This window comes from Poeciliopsis prolifica, unplaced genomic scaffold (genome assembly GCF_027474105.1).
Source record: "Poeciliopsis prolifica strain line A6 unplaced genomic scaffold, Auburn_PproV2 SCAFFOLD077, whole genome shotgun sequence".
In the NCBI taxonomy this organism is placed as follows: domain Eukaryota; kingdom Metazoa; phylum Chordata; class Actinopteri; order Cyprinodontiformes; family Poeciliidae; genus Poeciliopsis; species Poeciliopsis prolifica.
In genome coordinates this window covers 1,644,564-1,664,732 of record NW_026562452.1, presented here as the reverse complement: position 1 = coordinate 1,664,732, position 20,169 = coordinate 1,644,564, and the positions used below count along the sequence as shown (strand labels likewise).

The following is a 20,169-nucleotide window of genomic DNA, read 5'->3' as shown; positions in this document are numbered from 1 at the left end:
GATGTCTCATTCTTTCTGTTCTGTACATAGATGATGAAGAAAACGTGCTATTTGTTATTGGCATTTCTTTTTCATGTAGCCACTGATATAATTCCCAAAATATTTTGGAGTTAGAATTACACAGACCCTTTTCTCATATAACTGCACTTAGGGTTTTGAAATAATCAGAACATATACAAGCTTCTTAAGCTAAAATATTGTTCTGTACAGTTCTAAAACAAACAAACCAAGAAGCAGTAATGGAATCTATACTCCTCCATTAAATGTTATTAATTTTTTTGTTTGGATGTCATTAAAAGAGCTGCAAAAAATAATGTTGTATAAAATGTCACCCTTGATTATATAAAACATTTATGTTTATTTTCTTCTTATCAATCTTTTCCAGAAAGCCCCCCAGTGATCATATCGACATTGTTAATGGTGACTCTTCCAACATGGCACTGACTTTTGTCCAATCAGATGGCTCCTAAACAAAGAGGAGTGGCACTGGGAAATTAATAAAAAGCTCTAAGACTATCATCCTCAAAAGGGTTGTGTCCTGAGGCATTTAAATTATTTTCTGTGGCGTAAAGACAAATTTAGTTCATCACCATGGTCGAGTGGACAGATGCTGAGCGCAAGGCCATCACAACTCTGTGGGGACAAATTGATGTGGGTGAGATTGGACCCCAAGCTCTGACCAGGTGACTCTTCATAAAATTTTCATTCATTTATTCATTTCCTTCTTCAGGTTTAACACATTCTTGAAATCAGTTGGTAGCATGCCCAGGCCCCTGCATTCAGTTTCACATGTTTTAATTTAGTATTAACTGTTAACATGTGTCCCTTGAATCAGGCTTCTGGTTGTGTATCCCTGGACTCAGAGACATTTTGGAGCCTTTGGAAACCTGTCCACCTACGCTGCCATTGTTGGGAATGCCAAAGTGGCTCAGCATGGAAAAACTGTGATGAGTGGACTGGAAACTGCAGTGAAGAACATGGACAACATCAAAAATGCCTATGCCAAGCTGAGCGTCATGCACTCTGAGAAGCTGCATGTGGATCCTGATAACTTCAGGGTACATTGTTGTAAACTCACTCATTACTGAGTTTTTCATCAAAGCTCCCTTGGTGAAAACTGAGTTTCAATGTTTTTATTTAATCAGTAGTAACATTCTTGCACTACTTTTGTCATTTCAGACTCTTGCTGAATGCATCTCAGTGGTTGTGGCCGCCAAATTTGGCCCCACTGTCTTCACAGCTGGTTTCCAGGAGGCCTGGCAGAAGTTCCTGGCTGTGGTGGTCTCTGCCCTGGGAAGACAATACCATTAAGCAAAAATAAAGCACACAACAGTCTTTCACATGAAACAGTTTTTGTAAAGTTTCTAAAATGCACCATTTGCTAGTTGGAAGCTGTTGCAAACCCCAAATAAAAACTGAAAATCATAGTCTATGGTTCTGTTCAATATTGCTTGTTTAAAGTAGCTTTCAGTTGTACTTATTTGCTTTGCAGTCTGTTGACTTAATATTTTTTTCAGTTAAAGTATATATGCAGATTCAATAGAAAAGAATTATCTTTGGAAGTCCACTCCAATTAATTGACCACACATTTTATGAAAGAAATATTAAGGAATATGCTGGTGCCACTGAAGTTACTTGCTAAAACACATATCAGCCTGAAAGTGCAATGGGTTAAATATATTTAGATAACTACTTCACATGATCAAGGAAATATATTTCACTCAATGATAATTGAACATTATTTTAGTAAACTGGGCTATGAAAACGTCAGATCACAGACTCTGTATTTTGCTGTAAAGGGTGTGGCAAACTAAAATTAATGATAATCTTCCAAAAATACTACAGGTCAACCTGACTGCTAATTAACCACAAAGCAAAGCCATAAAAAATATCAAAATGTCAAAGTGCATTTTCAAAATATTATATGGCTCTTGACCTATTTCGCAGATACAGTATAGGCTAATTCATTTTTCTGTTGGAGTAATCTTTTTCTAGTTAGTCTTTCTTTACTCTGACAATTTCTGCAAGTTGGAAAAGTTAAAGACAAACGATATCTGGGAAAAGCGCCATCTAGAGGAAACACTGATCCCGCCATTACGTGCCTGTAGTTCAATCCAGATAAAAGTGAATGAATTGGAATTTTATTGAAAATGTTATTGTTTAAACTAACTAAATTAAAAAGGTGAACAGTTACCTCTATACCAATGAAGGTGGTTTGCTCTTCATGTAAAAGGTTCCAACTGTCAAGTCAGCAGTATTTGCTATATTGTACCGCTCAAAACATGATACCTCTGTATTAAAATTCTTCTTCTTTTTTTGTATTGGGTATTATTTTTATATTCTTTTAAAGAATTTTGTCAGCAGACATAACTATTTGCAATCTCTTGCTCTCAGAAGCAGGTTGGGTTGGAACTTAAAACCGAGTTAATGTTTCCTGCCGGGCATTTCTCAAGGCAACACACAACAATGTCAACAACAGCTTTCGAAGATACTTCCGCAATTTTATATAGGCTTCTAAGTTGATTGTAAAGTGATAATTGTTACCTTTATCTCTTCATTGGACACATTAACGGTAATAGGACCTATCGCTAAATCAAGCTAGCGGACACTTTGAGAATGCTAACATGATGCTAAGCCCGTCGCCAGAGAACAGAAACTCCCTATACAGTCAGTCTCAAAACAACAGACAGAGAAGCGGGGATAAGACGAGTCCTATAAGCGTCATCCTGGTCAGTTCTGGGAGTAGAGGGAACAAACTTCTATTTCGGTATCCTTTTCAAAGAACAGCTGATTGTCCGTCTTCTCTCACAGGTAGGTTGCTGCATTTGACATGAACTCAAACAATGACTGTCATGTTTATCGATTTACAGCTGTACACTTGGTAGTAGTGTATACATGTTGTAGTTGAACCCACGACTCTTCTGCTGGGGAGCAACAGTGCTTCAAAGTGCACCATTGTGTAGTCTAGCTTGTCAAATGTTTAATTCAATTCAGGTGTCTTTGATTCAACCATCACTCCTTTGTATGTGGTTCAGTCCAGATGTGAGTCAATCTGACAGCTTCACTCACAGGACAATAATCTCAAATACAAAAAGAAACCTGAACCTGAATGTTGTGATTGTCCAGACCTGGAAGAGAGTGAATTGTTGTGGTGTCTTAATGACATAAGACTGGTGCAGAATGAAACATCTCCACAAACTATAATAAACTGAAACAATGCAAAGAATAGAACATCAAATCACATTGATGGCCACTGGGATGTCTGGGATTTGGTAAAATATTTGTAAAACTTATTTGACAGATTTCTAGGTTGTTAATTCTACATTTGTTAATTCACTACTCTGCAATTATCTTTTAGTTTATAAAAAGGGGGAACATTTGTTTTTTTTAACTTTTATACTTTAATCTGTCTTCAGCAAAACAGCGTAATCCATATGCACTGAACACAACTGGGGATGTTCTGGAAGATCCAGATGGTGATTCAAGGTAATTTTTTTTTATTTTTTCATCATCATCTTCTTCAAAAAAATATTAAAAGACTAGTAAGTGTACGTTCTGTGCATGTTTATCTGAAAATGTAATTTCATCACTTCAAGAGTCTAAATGTTACATTTTCAGCTGTTGTTTAACTGTGCCTGCTAATCACAAGACCCAACCCATGAGTCTTGATAGTGTCTGTTTCATTCATTTTTATTGTGCTATCATCTTACAGACGGTGATATCAGCTTGTCATTTTTGTTGGTTTGAACACCTTAATAAATATCGAACAGCTCAGTCTGTGGAGATATAGTCATAGAGTACAGGCATGGCCGTCCACATAACTTATTTTTTTAGTAGGTAACTAATATCTGTACTTTAGAGTCTTTCAATAGATAGTAGATGATTAGATAAGAGACTCCTGAATGACCAGGAAGATGAATATCTTCAGTTTTGTCCACTACTGGCATACCTATTTCTATGTATGTGAGATCTACTTGATTCAACATGCAGAGCAGCATGTTTACATCACTGTGTCACATGTTTTTGGGGTTGTTTTAATGTCCATTTTCTGCATTTAGCCCAACTGTGTGCTGCATCTTTCTTTTTGTTTGCTTTTTTTTTGTTGTTCTTCTTTTTTTGGGGCCCAAATCCCATTTCAGGGAGCAATGTCCGCTAACTGACGAACAGTTGGTAGCAGGGTAAGACCGAAACATTCTGAACCACCTCTCCTTCCCCTAGATCACCCCCCTGTCCTTTTATTTCACCCCATCTTTCCTGTTTTTGTGCCCTGTATCAATCTCCAATCCCGATCTCTGTGCCGTTCCTTTTTAATGATGTACAGAAGATAAATCATGCTTGCACTAAAATCATCAGTTTAAATGTACGCTGATAATTCAGAGCATGTAGACTTCGCAAAAAGGATGAAATTCAAATCAGTTGCAGCAGTTTGAATAATACATTTTATTGCTTTTTAAAATGATGGTGGTGGAAAAGGTCCATATTGTACTTAATTTTTTTCTAGACGTTAACACCTTAATTTGTATCCCCTTTGACTGCAGCATGAGTTATATCAGTCAAACCAGCATGAGTTTGTCACATTTCTCATTCATGTATCATTCACTATTTTCTGCTGGGAAACCTCTTCTTTCCCTTACCTCACAGTAGCCAAATTAGATTTTCTTATTATTATTGAATTATTTTAAGTCAAATCCATCCTATAAACAGGACTAAGAGGATTATAGCCAGATAATCTGAACTTTTTTCACTCGTCTCAGCTGCTCCCAGTTTGCGAGGTTTTTCACTGTGTTTGTGCTTCCTTCCTCGAGGTTTTCTGATAGCATCCTGGCCACCATCCTGGCCACCAAGAACGATATGTGTGGAAAGAAGTTTGAACTCAAGATAGATAATGTTCGATTTGTGGGTCACCCGACTCTTCTGCAACATTCTCCCCTCATCCAGGTAGGAAAAAATAGTCAGTGAAGCAAAAAATTAAGGTTTTCTCACTTAAATTGACAAAACTGAATTAGGGTTTTCTCAATTAAAGAAATTCTTGCCTGAGAAAACATAAGTTTTCTTAGTTTTACCAATCTTCATTACCACTGTGAACATTTAATTTATGTGCTAATTTCAAGGTCTGTATTTCACAGAGCTTTTGTCAAAACATCCCCTTTCTGCCTTAGCTGCATCTCTAATAAGCCATTCTAATATGCCAAAATCATGCTCTAAGTATGATTTTGGAATTTTCAGGACATGTTTGTGTTGAATATTTTTTCTGACATTTGATATTCATGATTTGACACTTATAATATTTCAGGAGTTACATTTTTTTTAGTTCCAAGTCTGTTTATATCTAAAGTACAATCAATAAACACAACTCTCTGCCACTGCAGTTTAAAACAGTTTATTAGTTAAAAACTGTTTATTTTGCATTCAAAATTTTACCAGAAAATGTATGTTTCTGTGATACACTGACATTAAAGTGAAGGAGGTTAGCTTTCAAGTATGTCAATATATGTACAAAATGCTGAATATAAATGGTCACGCAGGCCTACTAATAAAATCTGAATGCATTTGGATAAATCTACAACTTCTGCTCTCACTAATACATCCTTTGAGCCACCAGTGCTTATAATTGCTGTAATTATTGTTGTTTTAAGTACACTCTTCCTAAATTAAATCCACTGTAATTTTCCTTCATTATTTAGTAGCTCCATGCTTTTTAGGGCAAATTTAATGACTTCACATGGTGCAACATGTCCATAAGAAATACTAATAAACAAAACAAAACTGAAGAAGCTGTAATTCAGTTTTTTTCATAGTTCTTCCTGTCATATCTGCAAAATTGCTTCCTTTGCTTTCTCCAGTGCTTGACCATCAGACATTTGTTAATGTCTTGTTGAAGACATTTGTTAGTTGAAGCAGAGTTGAACATTCTGTTTCAACTCTCATACCACAGAGTGGTTTATTTTCTAGTACCCAGAGATCAGCTCCCCCTACCCAACTTTTTTGAACAGCCTGTGTTGTTGACATCTTTACAGTTTTACCCGCAATGATGTTGAGGCAAAAGCAAACTGAGCAGCACAAAGCACTGGAAATAACTGGAAGAGCTTTTTATGCACTTTAATGTGATAAAATAATCCCCTCAATTAAACTAGGGCTTTAGTTCACATTTTTGTAACATCGGAGGCAAGCTTTTTTTCAGTTATGTTTTGATAACAGAAAGAAAATGTTTTCACTATTGTAAAAATCTGGCAATTATTTTTTTTTTACAAATGTTTCTTTTTGTCTATATCCGTCTTTGGATATTTGAAAACTGGATTTCTGCTTATGCTTCTTTGTTTGAAAATAAAAAATAATATTTGATATTATAGGGTTTTTATTGCATCTTTCTTTTATTTTATATCATTTTTTTCTTTCTTAAGACAAGTTATTTAATAAACGTAAATTTGGTTAAAGAAAGTGTTATTTATTCATAATAATGCAATATTTAAAAGTTGCTCTTGTTTGCTTAGTTAAAAATTGTTGTTAAATTTTAACTGAAAATAGATGTACTTTTTTGGAAAAAGCTGAGTTTTATGGACTTTATAGAGACATGGCTTTTTGTCATTTCAGATTTCCAAAACAGATCCTTCGCCTAAGAGAGAAATGCCTACAATGATCTTGTTTAATGTGGTTTTTGCACTAAGGGTAAGAAAATCTTTAATAAAATATTTAGATTTTAAATATATTGCGTTGAAAATTGCAAATAATAATATGGCTTTTCATGTACTTCATTTTTATTTTTATTTTTATTTTTTTACCAAGTCTTTTTAAAATATTTTAGCTGACTGTGGGTGGGACGTTTAAAGTTAGTTTTCTGTTAAGCGGTATTTCTTGAACGAGAGGGGTGTGTGTGTTTGATAACACACACTCAGTTATCAGTGACAGCATGAGAACTTTGGGAGGAGAGGATGGTTTATTCTGCTTAATCATGCTGCTCAGCCAGGCTCAGCCCGGTTCCAGCCCATGCTGAGTCATGATTCTCTGCTCAGAGAACGTGAAAAGTTGCTCTGTCATGCTTTGTCGATAATATCTGCTCTGCAGTTTAATTCACTGTGCTGTAAACACACTTAAAAAAGAAGCAGAAGTACTTTATAATTCTAGAAATCTTTTTTTTTTATGTGCATTGTTTTTCTACTTTCAGTGGCCTTTCAGTCTGAAAATGTTTTCTCGTCAGATAAGCAACACAAAAGAGAAATTGGATGTAATTAGTTAAAACTTCAAACATAAAAATAACATATTTGCTTGTCCATTTGCATCTCCAGGCAAACGCCGATCCGTCAGTGATCAGCTGCATGCACAACCTGTCTCGGCGCATCGCCATAGCCCTTCAGCATGAGGAGCGCCGCTGCCAGTACCTGACCAGAGAAGCCAAGCTGATGCTTTCCATGCAAGACGAAAGCACCACTATGACTGAGAGTGAGACATTCTCTCACCTTCTCTGAAGCTCTGTCTCAGTCAAACTTTCCAATTTTGAATGTATTTTATTCCATGTCTCATTGTTATAACTGTGCTTCCTCTCTGCTGATGTTAGCAGATGGAACCCCGCAGTCTCCATTTAGACAAATTCTTCCAAAATGTAAGCTAGCCAGGGACTTAAAGGAGGCCTACGACAGGTGGGAGGCTGAATAAATTCATCTGCTTTTTTACCATTCTCAAAGTTTTGAACAAATCCACGTTTTCATTAAGTTAATTGTAATATTCATGATTTTTCAGCCTCTGTACAACAGGTGTGGTACGATTACATATCAACAACTGGCTGGAGGTCAGCTTCTGCTTGCCTCATAAGATCCATAGGGTTGGTGGGAACTACATCCCCCCAGAGGCTCTAGAGCGCAGTCTGAAGGCCATAAGGTAAATTCAATTTGTTATACACTCTGTTCTGTATTAGAAACGGTATTTAATATTACTATCAGTGTACACAAACAAATTTTATTTGTTATAAATTATAGAGGAAATCTGCTCTGTGTCAAAAAAAGCAGAAAATTATTTTGGTGCTTTAATTACTACACACTTCAAAATATTTTTGAAACTTTTATGAGAAGTTAATGTTTTTCAAGTATAGTCAACTTTTGTGGCCTGTCTGTTAAGCTCTATCAATTCATTGAAATATATTTTGTGGGCCACACTGCCACCCATAGGTAGCATTGAAAATTGCTGTTTTGAATTGCTGTTTTGAATTCTATTTTAGCTTTTTAAAAGCTAAAATAGAATCTTCACTATTTTAGCTTTTTAAAAGCTAAAATAGAAGTAAAGTACAAAGTGAAGATTTTGTAAACAGTTTTGAAAAAGTATTTTGGTTTTGACCATGTAGGCCCTATCATGCCCTGCTGCTGCTAGAAAGTGAGAAGGCGCTACTGGATCAACTTCCTCTGGACTGCTCACCTGCGATGGTGCGCCTGATAAAGACCTGCTCGGCAGTGAAAAACCTGCAGCAGCTCGCCCAGGACGCTGACCTGGCCTTACTTCAGGTGCACAGCATCACTTTGATATTATGCTTTTTCAAGGCTTGACTTTAATTTAAAAGCAATTTAGGGATGACAATTTTTTTGCATTTCTCATAATGTGCAATCAGTTGCACACATAGCATGTATATAATAGAATTAAAAAAAAGAAAACAAGTCACAACTGAAACTTAAAGAAATACTTTGGATTTAGAAGCTTCTTCACGTGTTTAGTGTGAGTTACCACTAAAATTAATTTAATGAAAAATTCACCCACTGTGTCTTGTATATTTAGCTACTTACTGTCATCTAGTGGTGAATATATGGAATGCATATATATTCATGCACATTTTTTCTCTCTTTTCATACCACTTTTTTAGTGTTCAGGGTCTCTTATCAGACCTTGTAGTTTATCTTTTTTTTCTCACTCAGATCTTCCAAATTGCTGCTCACTTGGTTTACTGGGGCAAGGCGATCATCATCTTTCCTCTTTGTGAGAATAACGTCTACATGCTGTCTCCTCATGCCAACATCTCTCTGTAAGTGTGTGAAATCTTCTCTTAAGATTTGATCGAACATATTAAAGCCTGACCGGGTCTGTTAAGTAGCAGTGTTTGTTCTTCCTCCCTGACCAGATACTCTGCTCTGGCCAAGCAATTTGCTCAGCGGTTTTCTGGCCACGATCTGCCCTCCATGTTGGCCAAGTTCTCTCTACCGGTCTCATTGGCCGAATTCAGAAATCCACTGGAAGCCCCTGCACAGGAGGTAAGAAAATCCCTGAAATTCCTAAAATATTGTTCATTTTATGTGGAAATTTAAATATATGACATAGATGCAAACAAAGAGGTGCTTAAAGTATCAACGATTTAAAATTTGTTGTCAATATTTTTGATTATTTAGGGGGAAGAAAGGCAAGGCATGATCTCTGACCTAAACTAAGCACCCTTTCCCTGAAGGCAGGCTAATAAAACTAATAAATAGACATAACTTTAGTGACATGGACTACTTGTTTGTTAGCTCATAATATTTGTGTTCTTTTTTGACACTCTTCTGCTTGTTTTAGACTTGTTCCTTCCTGCTTCAACACGCTTGATTGAAACTGATGAGTCATTTCATATTTGAACCTGTACTGTAACGATTTCCGCCCTCTGCTGGTCATTATGTAGATTGCAGGTTCAAAACTCGGTATTGATCGCTTGAGATATGTGCAGATGGACAGCTGATACAAAAATATTTTACTGTTGGGATAATTAGTTTTCTACATAAAAATAAATAAACACTTGAGAAATACATATCAATATATTTGCAGAAATATTCTCCCACTGGAAGCAGTTTTATATTTGTATGCAAATTTGAAGGCAAATGGTAAGTTGAATCAGAGGTCTTTTGTATTTTACTGTAAGTTCAGACTCTGGATTGTAATCACTAGAATACTTTCTCATTGGCTGTTGAGGATCTGTTATCATTTTCTGAAGCAAATTATCTGTGATCCACTGCACCATTTATTCTAATTTCCTCAATAACTTTGTGCCTTGTTTTGCTCTCTTGTGTCTCTACAGGCCCAGCTCATCCAGATGGTGGTGTGGATGCTCCAGTGCCGCCTACTCATCCAGTTGCACACTTATGTTTGCCTTTTAATACCTCCCATTGAAGATGACCCGAGACCCAAGGATGAAGAACTTCCACTGGCTGCGCGGGTTGGAGGCCGCAGTCTCAGCACCCCGAGTGCTCTCAGTTTCGGTTCTCCAAGTAAGATGCAACAATCAACATTACCGCTCCCTTCTCTGCTCTCACGAATAAACAAGAGGTCAAACAGATCATTGACCACTTCCTTCACATTTGCAGCCAGCAGTGACGACATGACCCTAACCAGTCCCAGTATGGAGAATTCCAGCGCTGAGCTGCTACCCGGTGGAGACTCTCCTTTAAATAAAAGGATGACAGAAACACTCCTGGCAAGCCTATCGGAGCATGAGAGGCAGGTTATACTGAACATCCCGGCTGCGCAAAATCCAGAAGACCTGCGGATGTTTGCCAGGTAATTAGGCTTTGAAAAAAAGTGGGGTTTTTTGTTTTTAATTTATAAGAATTTTATTTTTTAGCAGCACAGCAAAAACACAAGTTCTTACCAAGTATATTTGGTCTAGGTTCTAGTGCAAATATCCTAACTTACAAGAATTTTTTTCTGTAAGAAATATGAGCTTATTTTAGGTCAATAATTCCTTAATGTTGACTACTTCTACTGGCAGACTATTTCACTTCACTTAAGTGCCAGTACTAGTACTTTTTCAAATTAATGTTCACAAATTATTTACTTAAAACCAGCTCTTGTATTTTGCTAAAAAGTTACTTGTTAATTTTATCTTGAAGTAGAAACTAGACCAAAAATACTAGATTAGATTGTGTTTTTGCAGTGAGAACAGTCTTTTACATTGTTTTGTTTGCATATTAGTATACTCACTGAAAAAGCTTACTTTGCCTTAGTGCGTAATGTAAAGATTGTATCTATTCTGCTCTTGCACAAGAAATGTGGACATGAGAGTTGTTGTCATGTAGTTGATAAAGATTCACTGCTGGGATAACCTCAACTGAGAATTTAAATTGTCATGATCAAAGTTAGTACTTTGTATCTTTTTGCAAGAGTCTAACAAACTCCAGCTGACTGAGGAAAAAGTTTCTGCTATTAAAATAATTTCATCGCGTGTTAAACTGCTTTTTAGGCTGCTGCACTATTTTCGGGGACATCACCACCTGGAGGAAATCATGTACAACGAGAACATGAGGCGATCGCAGCTCAAGACGCTGTTCGACAAGTTCCGCAGCGTCCTCATCGTAACGAACCACGAAGATCCTATTATTTCTATCTTTCAGTCTCCCATGGCGTAGACAGCCTGACTGCCCACCCACTGGTTCATCTGCAACGAGCTCAGGACCAAGGAGGCTCTGCGGCTGACTGACATGACGGCATTAGTGTGTGAAGAGTTACAAAATGTAGAGTATTTTTTTATCTATGAGCCAAACCTTTGTTTACAGTATTAAATTATTTTATACATGCCAGACATGCCTTATGGGTTCACTGTGAAAAGTGGAAGCACTGGCGCTCTGGGAGACTGACACAATCGCCCATGCCGGCTTCAGAAGTGCACACCAAGCACTGATCGTTCCAGGCCTCCAGCTACCTCTCTTTAGGCGTCCCAAAGGTGGAGATGGAAACACTGCTGAGCAAAAAAAAAAAAAAAAACTGAAGAGTCTTAACAGCAAACAGCTTGTTTTTGCACAGGCTCAGGTTGGATGGAAAGGGGCTTTCAAAACATCTGTAAAAATCACTGAGGAACATTTCCCCTGAGTGAACGCTTATTGAAAAACAGATGGAATTATATGAGACAGACTACTGTATGTTTAATTTTCTTTTTTTAAATAAACTCAGTGAGGTCTTGTCCTTTATCTTACTGTACAACTTTGCTTCACTAAACTGCATTTCAAAATAAACCTACAAAGTGGGAAATAAAGTTTTTTTTATTGAAAAATGGAATGTTGTTAAATTAGTTTTGATTGTCCCAGAACTGCTAATGTTTTAAAGATGAGGATCAGAAAAATATTGTAATAAGTATGTGGGGAAAAAAAGTATTACCAGACTTTATTCACTTTCCCATTCTCTTATAGTTTAATTTTTTCTCCTTCTGATGTATTATGTACCATACCTCCACAAGTCAAAATGGACAAGACTTTATTATTTCCAAGTTTAAAAAGGGAACGCATAGAAAAGCAACTTAAAACACTCAAGTCTTTTTTTTTTCAGGTTGATTTTGGGCATTTCATGGATCTACACTGTCTGTTACATTTCCAGACAGAGACTGTCTCTCTGCCTCTTTATTCACCACACTAACACAGGGATGCCCCCGCAGATAAAAGCGCCACGGTTTCTTGGCCCACACCCCATGGGACTCGATACCGACGCGCGGAGCTGAAACTATATCCTGGGGTTTTGGGGGACTTGTGTTTTGATCATCCTCGAGCCACACCTCGGGGTCAGAAGCCAAGTCTCTCCGGTCAAAACAGCGAGGTATATTTAGAGCCTGGCACAGCTTCGAGGGCCCGTTGCAGAGCTCTTTGTCCTTCAGTTGCCGGGCTCCCTCTTTGCGTCGAGCCGCTCTCAGCTCCCTCATCATAGGCTGGCCCTGCAGGGGCTCGAGAGAGCGCAGCAGCACGGCAGCACCCTCCCCTGAACAAACACAGCACACAATCTGCATCAGTCAGCAAGGCTCTGCTTTGTTTCCTTCCTTTGCTCTCCACTGACCAGCAACGAAGAGCAAAAACCGCTGACTTGCTTTAGTGTTGGATAAATACTGAGTCGACCTAAACACAATGAAACAGAAAAAGGCTCTCTGAAACCTTTTTAACATCATATTTGCATATGCAGATATTGTGAAATGTGGATAGGGCACATTGCGCCATTGATGGGTAGTGAACATACCTTCACTGGACACATTCATGCAGAGGTAGATCCCGTAGATCGGATACACGTAGATTGTGCCGGGCTTCATGAACATGGCCGTGTTCCTCTCGGTGCGTTTGCCCCCTGCTGAGTGAGAGGCTTTGTCCTCCCCTCCAAGATATGCTTCAGTTTCCACTATTCTCCCTCGAAGCTCAGAGCCATCGGCACGCCTGCGGACCAGCACCTGCACAGAAAAGTCTAATTTTATAATAGCAACTAAAATTTTTGCTTTTAAAGCTAAAGAGTTAATAAAAAACACTGAACTGATCTGGTCACAGGACAAGATATATTCTAGCAAATGTCATAGATAACACTCGTTATGATAAAAATGCAGGTGTAAAAGGAAGTGTTGTTTAGGAGGCTGTGTAAAAGTAAGTTGAAATATGTATTTTAAAATATTTCGAGCTTGCTTTATACAACTTCCATTAAGTGGGGCTCTTTTCCAAGTAATGTTCCCCTTGATGCACAAACTGCATAAAGTATTTCTCAACCCCTTATGTTTTATGTAAACCTTCTAGGTGCCACGCTTACATGCTTTCAGGTTCTGCCTTGGGCCCACCTTACAATTAGGTCATAAATTAATACCAAGATAACAGAGTTTTGATATTTGGTCTATGATCCATGCTTATCATTTTTGTGTATTTGTAATAATCAGGTCTGTTATATTTGTTGCCTGAACCAGATGTTCTACATCTTAGCTTTACTTTAATATAATACTCTTTTCTCCCTCTTTAATAGAGAAAATCTGTCCGCACACTGTAAGGCAACCCAACCCACCATGCTGTTTCGCTGTAAGGTCAGTTGAGTCTAGTGATGTTGTAGGTGAAGACTCGGACAGTTAAAAGGTTTATTTTTATTTGAAAGTAATGAAATTTGTCTCTTTTTTTCCTATTTAGTCGAACACTGCGGTTTCTAAAAATTGCTGAGCTACTCTAGAAGGGTTGATGTAACAACACCCCTTAAATAAATAAGTCAATTTAAATTTAAAGACAGATTTCAAGGGTACCTTGCCGAGGAATGCTTTGGCCAAAGTGATGCAGGGCTGACTGAAAAAGTCCAGTCCCAGTCTGTGCTGAGGCTCGTTGTAGTTGAAATAATGGCTTCGCTCCGGCTCGACACTTTGAACAGATTCACACAGAACTGATTGGCTCGTCAGCTCAACGCTACAGTTCTGTTCAGTCTGGTTTCTACGGAACAGCAAGCCCGACTCTGTATGTGTAGCAGCAGCCATAGCCAAGTCTTGAACCTTTCTTTTTCTCCCTGCCATCATCTTTGCTCATGTTACAGAGAGCTTTGAGTTTAAATATCTCCACGACACGTTTTTTTATTTACTCAATATCTTTCCGTATTTCAAAACATTCATGTTACCACCGGTTGTTATGAAGGCTGCGTTTGCTGTGACGTTCAGGAAGTAAATATGTGTTTCTTAAAGGGACCGCTCCCGAATTTAGGTCAACATCTGATGCGAATTTGCAGCATTTTATTTTATTTTATTTTTTTTTATTTTTTTTGTGGGATCTGAATCATTTGGTTGGGTTTGGGTTAAAACACAACTAATAGATTAAAAGCTATTGTATTAGCTTAAAAAACGGTCGGAAAAGATATCATTAAGTATTTGCATACAGTTTTACTGTTAATCAAAGCATGTATTTTCATACTTCACTGCATACTACAAAATATGTATTAAAAAGGCTAAGTATAAAGAACAAAAAGGCTAAGTACAGGTCTGTGCAGTCCTCTTATAAATTTCTGTTGATCTTTGCTATGCTTTTCAGCTGATTGGTATGAGCCTATTTTAACATCGTTTACAAAACAAAACCAATTTAGAGAACTGACTCCTATCATATGTAATATTTCCAGCACATCATGTCAGTTTAATTGCTACCTAAAATAGAATTGTTTCCATTAGTTCAAATTTCTGACAGACACAAAAAGAAAGTACATATATTTCGGAAAGCACTTCAATTTCTTCTTGCTGAGCAGTCTTTTTTTCGATCTTCATTTAACTAATGACGAGATAGACATCGTGTTCTGTGCTGCCTGTGCCTCGGAAATGGATGGTGCCTATTTGGCCCCAAGCAGTGTGGATGCATGTGGCTCTGAGGAACACTAATTGTGTGTGACATGGCTGTGCCACAGAGTGCAGTTTCACTTGCAAAATGGTGGCAGTAGAGCCTAAGAGGGCATAAATAAGCAAGAAATGAAAAAAAAAACTATATATATATATATATATATATATATTTATATATAAAAGTTTCTTTTAGATAGATACTGAATTCCACACATCACTGAAATTTAATTGGGGTTAAATAAGGAAACAAATCTCATTATCCTATATATTATAAACACATCCATAACTCTTTGATTAAGTTTTCTTTGAGCTGCACAAGATTGGTGAAGCATTTCACAGCAGCAAAATGATTATAGAAGCTTCTCAAACCCTGTGTAAACTGCCAGTTTGAATTTGAGAAATATTTTTTTATTTATACCACCTCTTTTGGAGTCTACAGCAGAAGCTTTGCACCACAGAAACATTCTTCCAGCCTCCCTGTGGTTCTGATATTCCTCTGCCTGCTGTGCTAAATGTGGGCAGCGCCCTGCTGCAGATCCTTCTGCACAGTATTAGTTCATATTCCCAAGTCTTTTCATGATCTCTTGAGCTCAAAAATAGTGATACACATTCAGCTTGTATCTGTTTTCTAATATGTCGTAACAGTTCCAAATATTTTGCTGGGAATTATTTTTTTACCAAGCATATACCTTTGCTTGGTAAAAAGCATATTGTCATCTGTAATAATGTACATTGTAAGTTGAAATTAATGATGGATTTGAACTGCTCACAAAATTCTATTCAAAAATGACAAATAATACTATTAAACAAATTACCAGACAAAGCACTTCAGATGAATGAAGCTTAATGACATGCACTGAGTTTTTAAGGATACCTCCCAAAAAGAAAAACGCTGAGCGTGTCATGTCCAAGACTTTTCACATGGATTGTTGACTTTGTTCAGGCTGGTAGACGAGGGAAGGCTGTTGTCTGGGAAGCTGCCACTGATAATCTTAGCAGAAACATTTTGGCAATGCTTTAGGCATTCTGGTTCGCTTTCATCTCCTGCAGGCTCCTCATTGGCTGTGACGCCAAGCAGAAACTCCAGAAACTCGTCTGTTTGTGCAGATGGAAGAGCAGAATGCTGCCTGACTAAAATTATCTCACTAAAACATGAGTCAGAGATATGAATCACAAATAAGGTCTTATGTAGAAAGTTTTGGGTATTTTTAAATATATATGTTTTCACATTCGTCAGTCTTTCTTTAGTTTTAAAGAAATTAAATATTTCTTGCTTCAGCTAAGATTATTAATAAAATTATGATATTAACCTTATCTTATACATTATAGATTACATATTTGACATTATAACATAAAATATCTGTCTATCTTAAAGAATTTTACTTGTAAAAGCCAGCATTTTAACATTGTTGAACATATATATATAAATTCATATAAAAATATATAAAATTTATATATATATGTGTATATAATTATTATATCATCACTGTCATATTTTGGAAAAATATAATATGCTTAATTTTGAAAACTTTATTTTAAAATATCTACAAAGTTCTTCATGGACTCGCTCCACCTCCACTTGCTATATATTTTAAGCAAAGAGCCAAGCGAGGTCTTGGCACCAGGGCGTCTTCCAGAGGAGACCAGGAGACCCCTTACAGAAAAACATTTGTTATACGGTTCTGTCAGTCAGAGGGAGTCACTTCTGGAACAGTGTGCCGGCTAGGATCAGAGAGTGTTCCACCTATAGCATTTTTTAAAAATACCTGAAACTGTTTCTTAAAACTTCCCAGACATGTCTTCATTTTAACAAACTTTTTACTGTGTTTTTTGTGAATGTTTGTTAATGTTTGTTAATTCTTGATTGTATGTTTATAATGTCTTTTGTTGTTTGGGTCTCCTTGTCTAGGACTACAGATGGAAATTAGCAATTATACTATAATCTGGCTCATTTACAGTCCAGTACTGTTGATTGTTCATTAATGTGCACTATCCTTAATAAAGATAAACAAAGATTAACAAATTATGAGATTATGTGGTTATGTATTTCATGGAGAGATTAAGTCAATGGCTGTATACATACATGCTCCGACTCACAACATGTATTGATCTTCACAGAAGTCATGTTTCAAATATAAAATTAAAACTTATTGCTAACTGTATGTTTTGCTATTTTATTTTGTGGTTTTACAAGTGCACTTGATGAAGCTCTGGATTATATTAAGGAGTTGGAGGCCAGACTTCAAAAAGTGGATTTGTCTGCCACACTTTTTAGCCGTTACTGTGCCTCTGATGACCAGATCCGGTTCTACACCAAATTTCCATCTGAATGTGTGTTCCGGATATTCTGGGAGTCCATTGCACTCTCTGCATCACGCCTGGTGTTCTGGAGCACAGAAACTTGGAGAGGAAGCATGTGCTGAAGCCAGCCCTGCCTGCTGCATGCCTCTGATTGATGAGTTCCTGATGTTCTCATTCAGGGTAGCAGTGGGCATGAAGGAGCAGCTCATTGCTGACATGTTTCAAGTCAGCATAGCTACTGTCAGTCGAGTGACCATCACCTGGGCCAACTACCTCTTCATTGTGTTCTCTTCCATCAACCTGTGGATTAGTCGTGAGCAGGTAAAAGCCAGTATGCCTCAGAAATCTCTGAAGTTCTCTCCAAATGTCCGTGTCACCTTGGACTGCACAGAAGTTGCTCTGGAAACGCCATTATCCCTCACCTTACAGTCTGAAACGTTCTCTGCCTACAAGAACCACACCACCAGTGAAAAAGGTCTATACCAAGCGACTGCAACATCAGGAAAAAGTAGCACGAGAAACTGGAGAAATACCAGGGCCTCAGGCAGGAACTGGCGAGGGCCTGGAAGGTGAAGACCACAGTGGTGCCTGTGGTCATCGGGGCCCTCGGGGCAGTAACCCCCAAACTGGAGCAGTGGCTACAACAGATCCCAGGAACAACATCAGACATCTCAGTCTAGAAATGTGCAGTCCTTGGCACAGCCAAGATACTGCAGAACCCTCAAGCTCCCAGGCCTCTGGTGGAGGACCCGAGCTCAGAGGATAAGAACCACCCGCGGTGGGTGAAAAGGGAATTTTTATCTATATATTTATATTTTAAATAATGTTTTAAAGCAATATTTTTTGTAGTTTGCATAGTTATTTCTGAGCCTTTACTGCAGACTTCTCTAAATAAAGAACTAATAAAGTAAGCTAACAAATAAAATAATCAAGAATTTTCTGTACACCTGTTATGTATTGGATGTTTTCATGTGTTGTCTTCAAGTGGCTGGCTGTATTGAATTCTTTGCTACAAACAGCATGTTAGAGCCCAGAAGCCAATTATATGCAATGAGATTAATAATTGATGATAATTAATGATTCAAGACTCCCCTTCGTTGTTTACTGCAGCCATTTGGTGAGTGCTGCACAACTGGTTGAAGTCTCTCTGGGAGATGGAAATATGACTTCATTTGTAATCCAATTCACACACCTACTTAACAAAGACATGCCTATAAGAAAACAGGCTTGTCTTTGTCCACATCTTGAAAGATGTATCCAAAACCTTTAATTCCACCACATAATTTGGACCATATGTAGACTGTTAATCTGGAATGCATACATAAATTACATACAATTATAGATTTATTTATTTAGCTTGAGAGTCTGGACGTTTGGGGTTTTTTTTCAGTTAGAGGGACATTTCTGCAGAATTATGTTTATTGTAAGCTTCCACAGTGCAATAATAAAGATTTCATGTGGAATACTTTTCAAAGTGAAAGGCCTTTTGCGGCTGCTTTAGTAGATCATTTAGTAAAAAAAAAAACCCTTTGAGCAGTTTGTTTTATTGATTTAACCTGCTCCAGTCCAGTAACCCATCAACCATCGCTGATAACAGTTTCATGTCTCAAGTCACACCTGTGGTTTTCATAAATAACTGCTGAGCCAGGTTGAGGTTTCTCTGCTCTTATCAATGAAACAAGGGGGAATAAATCTGCACAACCATGAACTTTATTTAACCTCTTTATTCTTTTGCTATCAGAATAAATTTGCCACTTTTTCCAAAATATATAATGTTTTGTTCTTCATGTCACATGGATGTTATGATCTATGCTAACAACTTAGAGTTGTGTCTCTTTTAGGTATTTCACACTGATCAACGAGGTCATCGATACATGTTGTCAACACAATTTAACCTCTGTATGTCACTCTTACATGAGCAGAAAAAAAACCTCTTCTTATTCCAGAAAGGCTTGTGTTTCTTGTGTCTCTTTCTGCAAAAGGAAGCAGTTTATGGACCGTCTGACATGGCTCTTTTGGTTAAACATTATCCTTTCACTCAGCTCTTTTATCTGTGACTGACTGATGGGCCTTCAGGGGCACATGGGAGCTCTGACAGGTCCGTCACAGCTTCCGTAATGCTGCCTTTGACCCAGCTTTAACCCTCTGCAGTCTCATGGGAAACTTCGCCATTAATTACGCACTTCATGGTTTATCAATCAGGGATTCCCTGTCGGCCACTAAGTATTCCTTACACAGATGAGCACATGTAGCACAGTTTAAAAAAATCTGTCATATTCATTTATGATATTATTTTTGCTTAGCATAAACTCGCTATCCAAACAGTTAGCAGTAAAAAAAAAAGCTTCTTGTACCAGATTGTTCTTCTGGGAAAAGAGCTGTGGAGCAAAAGTTACAAAATCTGAACCACACAGTTAATTCCTGTAAAAGGAATGTACTGTCCCAGAAAGAATGATAATATCCTACATGATAGTGTTACCTCTTAGATTTAGTATAATTGAAAACAAACAAATGTAATCTGTCATTGTTCGACTCCAGTGAAGAAAGTCCTTCTAACTATGTTTTAACACATCTTTCACTCAAAAGTGTCTTTCTGTTGACAGAATAAAATAATATACATTGATATATATAAACGTTAGAAAATTACAAAAGAAAGAAAGTCCTATTTAAATCACTTCCATTCAAACTGTGCAAAAAGGTATGGATCAATATCTACAATCTGTGGTTGATCTGAGAAAAAACTTTTTAATCTCTTCTTCCTAGGCTGCTGCCCTACTCTCTCCACTCCCTTTTGCCTGGATTGTAATTTAGATGGTTAAACTGTCTCATATGAAAATTGC

The 20,169-nt window shown here is 37.4% G+C and overlaps 3 protein-coding genes across 5 annotated transcripts; 2 read left to right on the top strand and 1 right to left on the bottom strand.

The window, feature by feature from the left end:
* Positions 1 to 510: 510 nt before the first annotated feature.
* LOC129352529 (hemoglobin subunit beta-A-like) lies at positions 511 to 1,427 on the top strand. The gene is made up of 3 exons (XM_055021568.1): positions 511 to 683; positions 836 to 1,058; positions 1,180 to 1,427. Exons 1-3 carry the CDS (start codon positions 592 to 594, stop codon positions 1,309 to 1,311), a joined length of 447 nt encoding a protein of 148 aa, XP_054877543.1. The 5' UTR covers positions 511 to 591; the 3' UTR covers positions 1,312 to 1,427.
* Positions 1,428 to 2,448: 1,021 nt separating this feature from the next.
* Positions 2,449 to 11,995, top strand: nprl3 (NPR3-like, GATOR1 complex subunit). 3 transcript variants are annotated; one of them, XM_055021565.1, is made up of 14 exons: positions 2,449 to 2,811; positions 3,417 to 3,486; positions 4,140 to 4,178; positions 4,806 to 4,938; positions 6,592 to 6,666; positions 7,284 to 7,437; positions 7,556 to 7,634; positions 7,735 to 7,872; positions 8,333 to 8,489; positions 8,895 to 9,001; positions 9,098 to 9,227; positions 10,022 to 10,211; positions 10,308 to 10,500; positions 11,183 to 11,995. In XM_055021565.1, exons 1-14 carry the CDS (start codon positions 2,625 to 2,627, stop codon positions 11,346 to 11,348), a joined length of 1,818 nt encoding a protein of 605 aa, XP_054877540.1. In that variant the 5' UTR covers positions 2,449 to 2,624; the 3' UTR covers positions 11,349 to 11,995. The 3 variants fall into 3 exon arrangements, with proteins under 3 accessions (XP_054877540.1, XP_054877538.1, XP_054877541.1); XM_055021563.1 differs by having other exon boundaries at positions 7,553 to 7,634; XM_055021566.1 differs by lacking the exon at positions 4,140 to 4,178 and having other exon boundaries at positions 7,553 to 7,634.
* Positions 11,996 to 12,172: 177 nt separating this feature from the next.
* mpg (N-methylpurine DNA glycosylase) lies at positions 12,173 to 14,351 on the bottom strand. Its single transcript, XM_055021567.1, has 3 exons — positions 13,964 to 14,351; positions 12,937 to 13,141; positions 12,173 to 12,684 (listed from the first exon to the last, which is right to left on the bottom strand). Exons 1-3 carry the CDS (start codon positions 14,225 to 14,227, stop codon positions 12,278 to 12,280), a joined length of 876 nt encoding a protein of 291 aa, XP_054877542.1. The 5' UTR covers positions 14,228 to 14,351; the 3' UTR covers positions 12,173 to 12,277.
* Between the last annotated feature and the right edge of the window lie 5,818 nt (positions 14,352 to 20,169).

Excerpts from the sequence above, each read along its gene's own strand:
- LOC129352529 (XM_055021568.1), top strand. The coding sequence starts at position 592 with ATGGTCGAGTGGACAGATGCTGAGCGCAAGGCCATCACAACTCTGTGG. Across the intron at positions 684-835 it reads GGACCCCAAGCTCTGACCAG|GCTTCTGGTTGTGTATCCCT; the intron begins GTGACTCTTCAT and ends CCCTTGAATCAG. Across the intron at positions 1,059-1,179 it reads TGGATCCTGATAACTTCAGG|ACTCTTGCTGAATGCATCTC; the intron begins GTACATTGTTGT and ends TTGTCATTTCAG.
- nprl3 (XM_055021563.1), top strand. The coding sequence starts at position 2,625 with ATGATGCTAAGCCCGTCGCCAGAGAACAGAAACTCCCTATACAGTCAG. Across the intron at positions 3,487-4,139 it reads GATCCAGATGGTGATTCAAG|GGAGCAATGTCCGCTAACTG; the intron begins GTAATTTTTTTT and ends ATCCCATTTCAG. Across the intron at positions 7,438-7,552 it reads AAGCACCACTATGACTGAGA|CAGATGGAACCCCGCAGTCT; the intron begins GTGAGACATTCT and ends TGCTGATGTTAG.
- mpg (XM_055021567.1), bottom strand. The coding sequence starts at position 14,227 with ATGATGGCAGGGAGAAAAAGAAAGGTTCAAGACTTGGCTATGGCTGCT. Across the intron at positions 13,142-13,963 it reads CCAAAGCATTCCTCGGCAAG|GTGCTGGTCCGCAGGCGTGC; the intron begins GTACCCTTGAAA and ends TTTTCTGTGCAG. Across the intron at positions 12,685-12,936 it reads CATGAATGTGTCCAGTGAAG|GGGAGGGTGCTGCCGTGCTG; the intron begins GTATGTTCACTA and ends GTGTTTGTTCAG.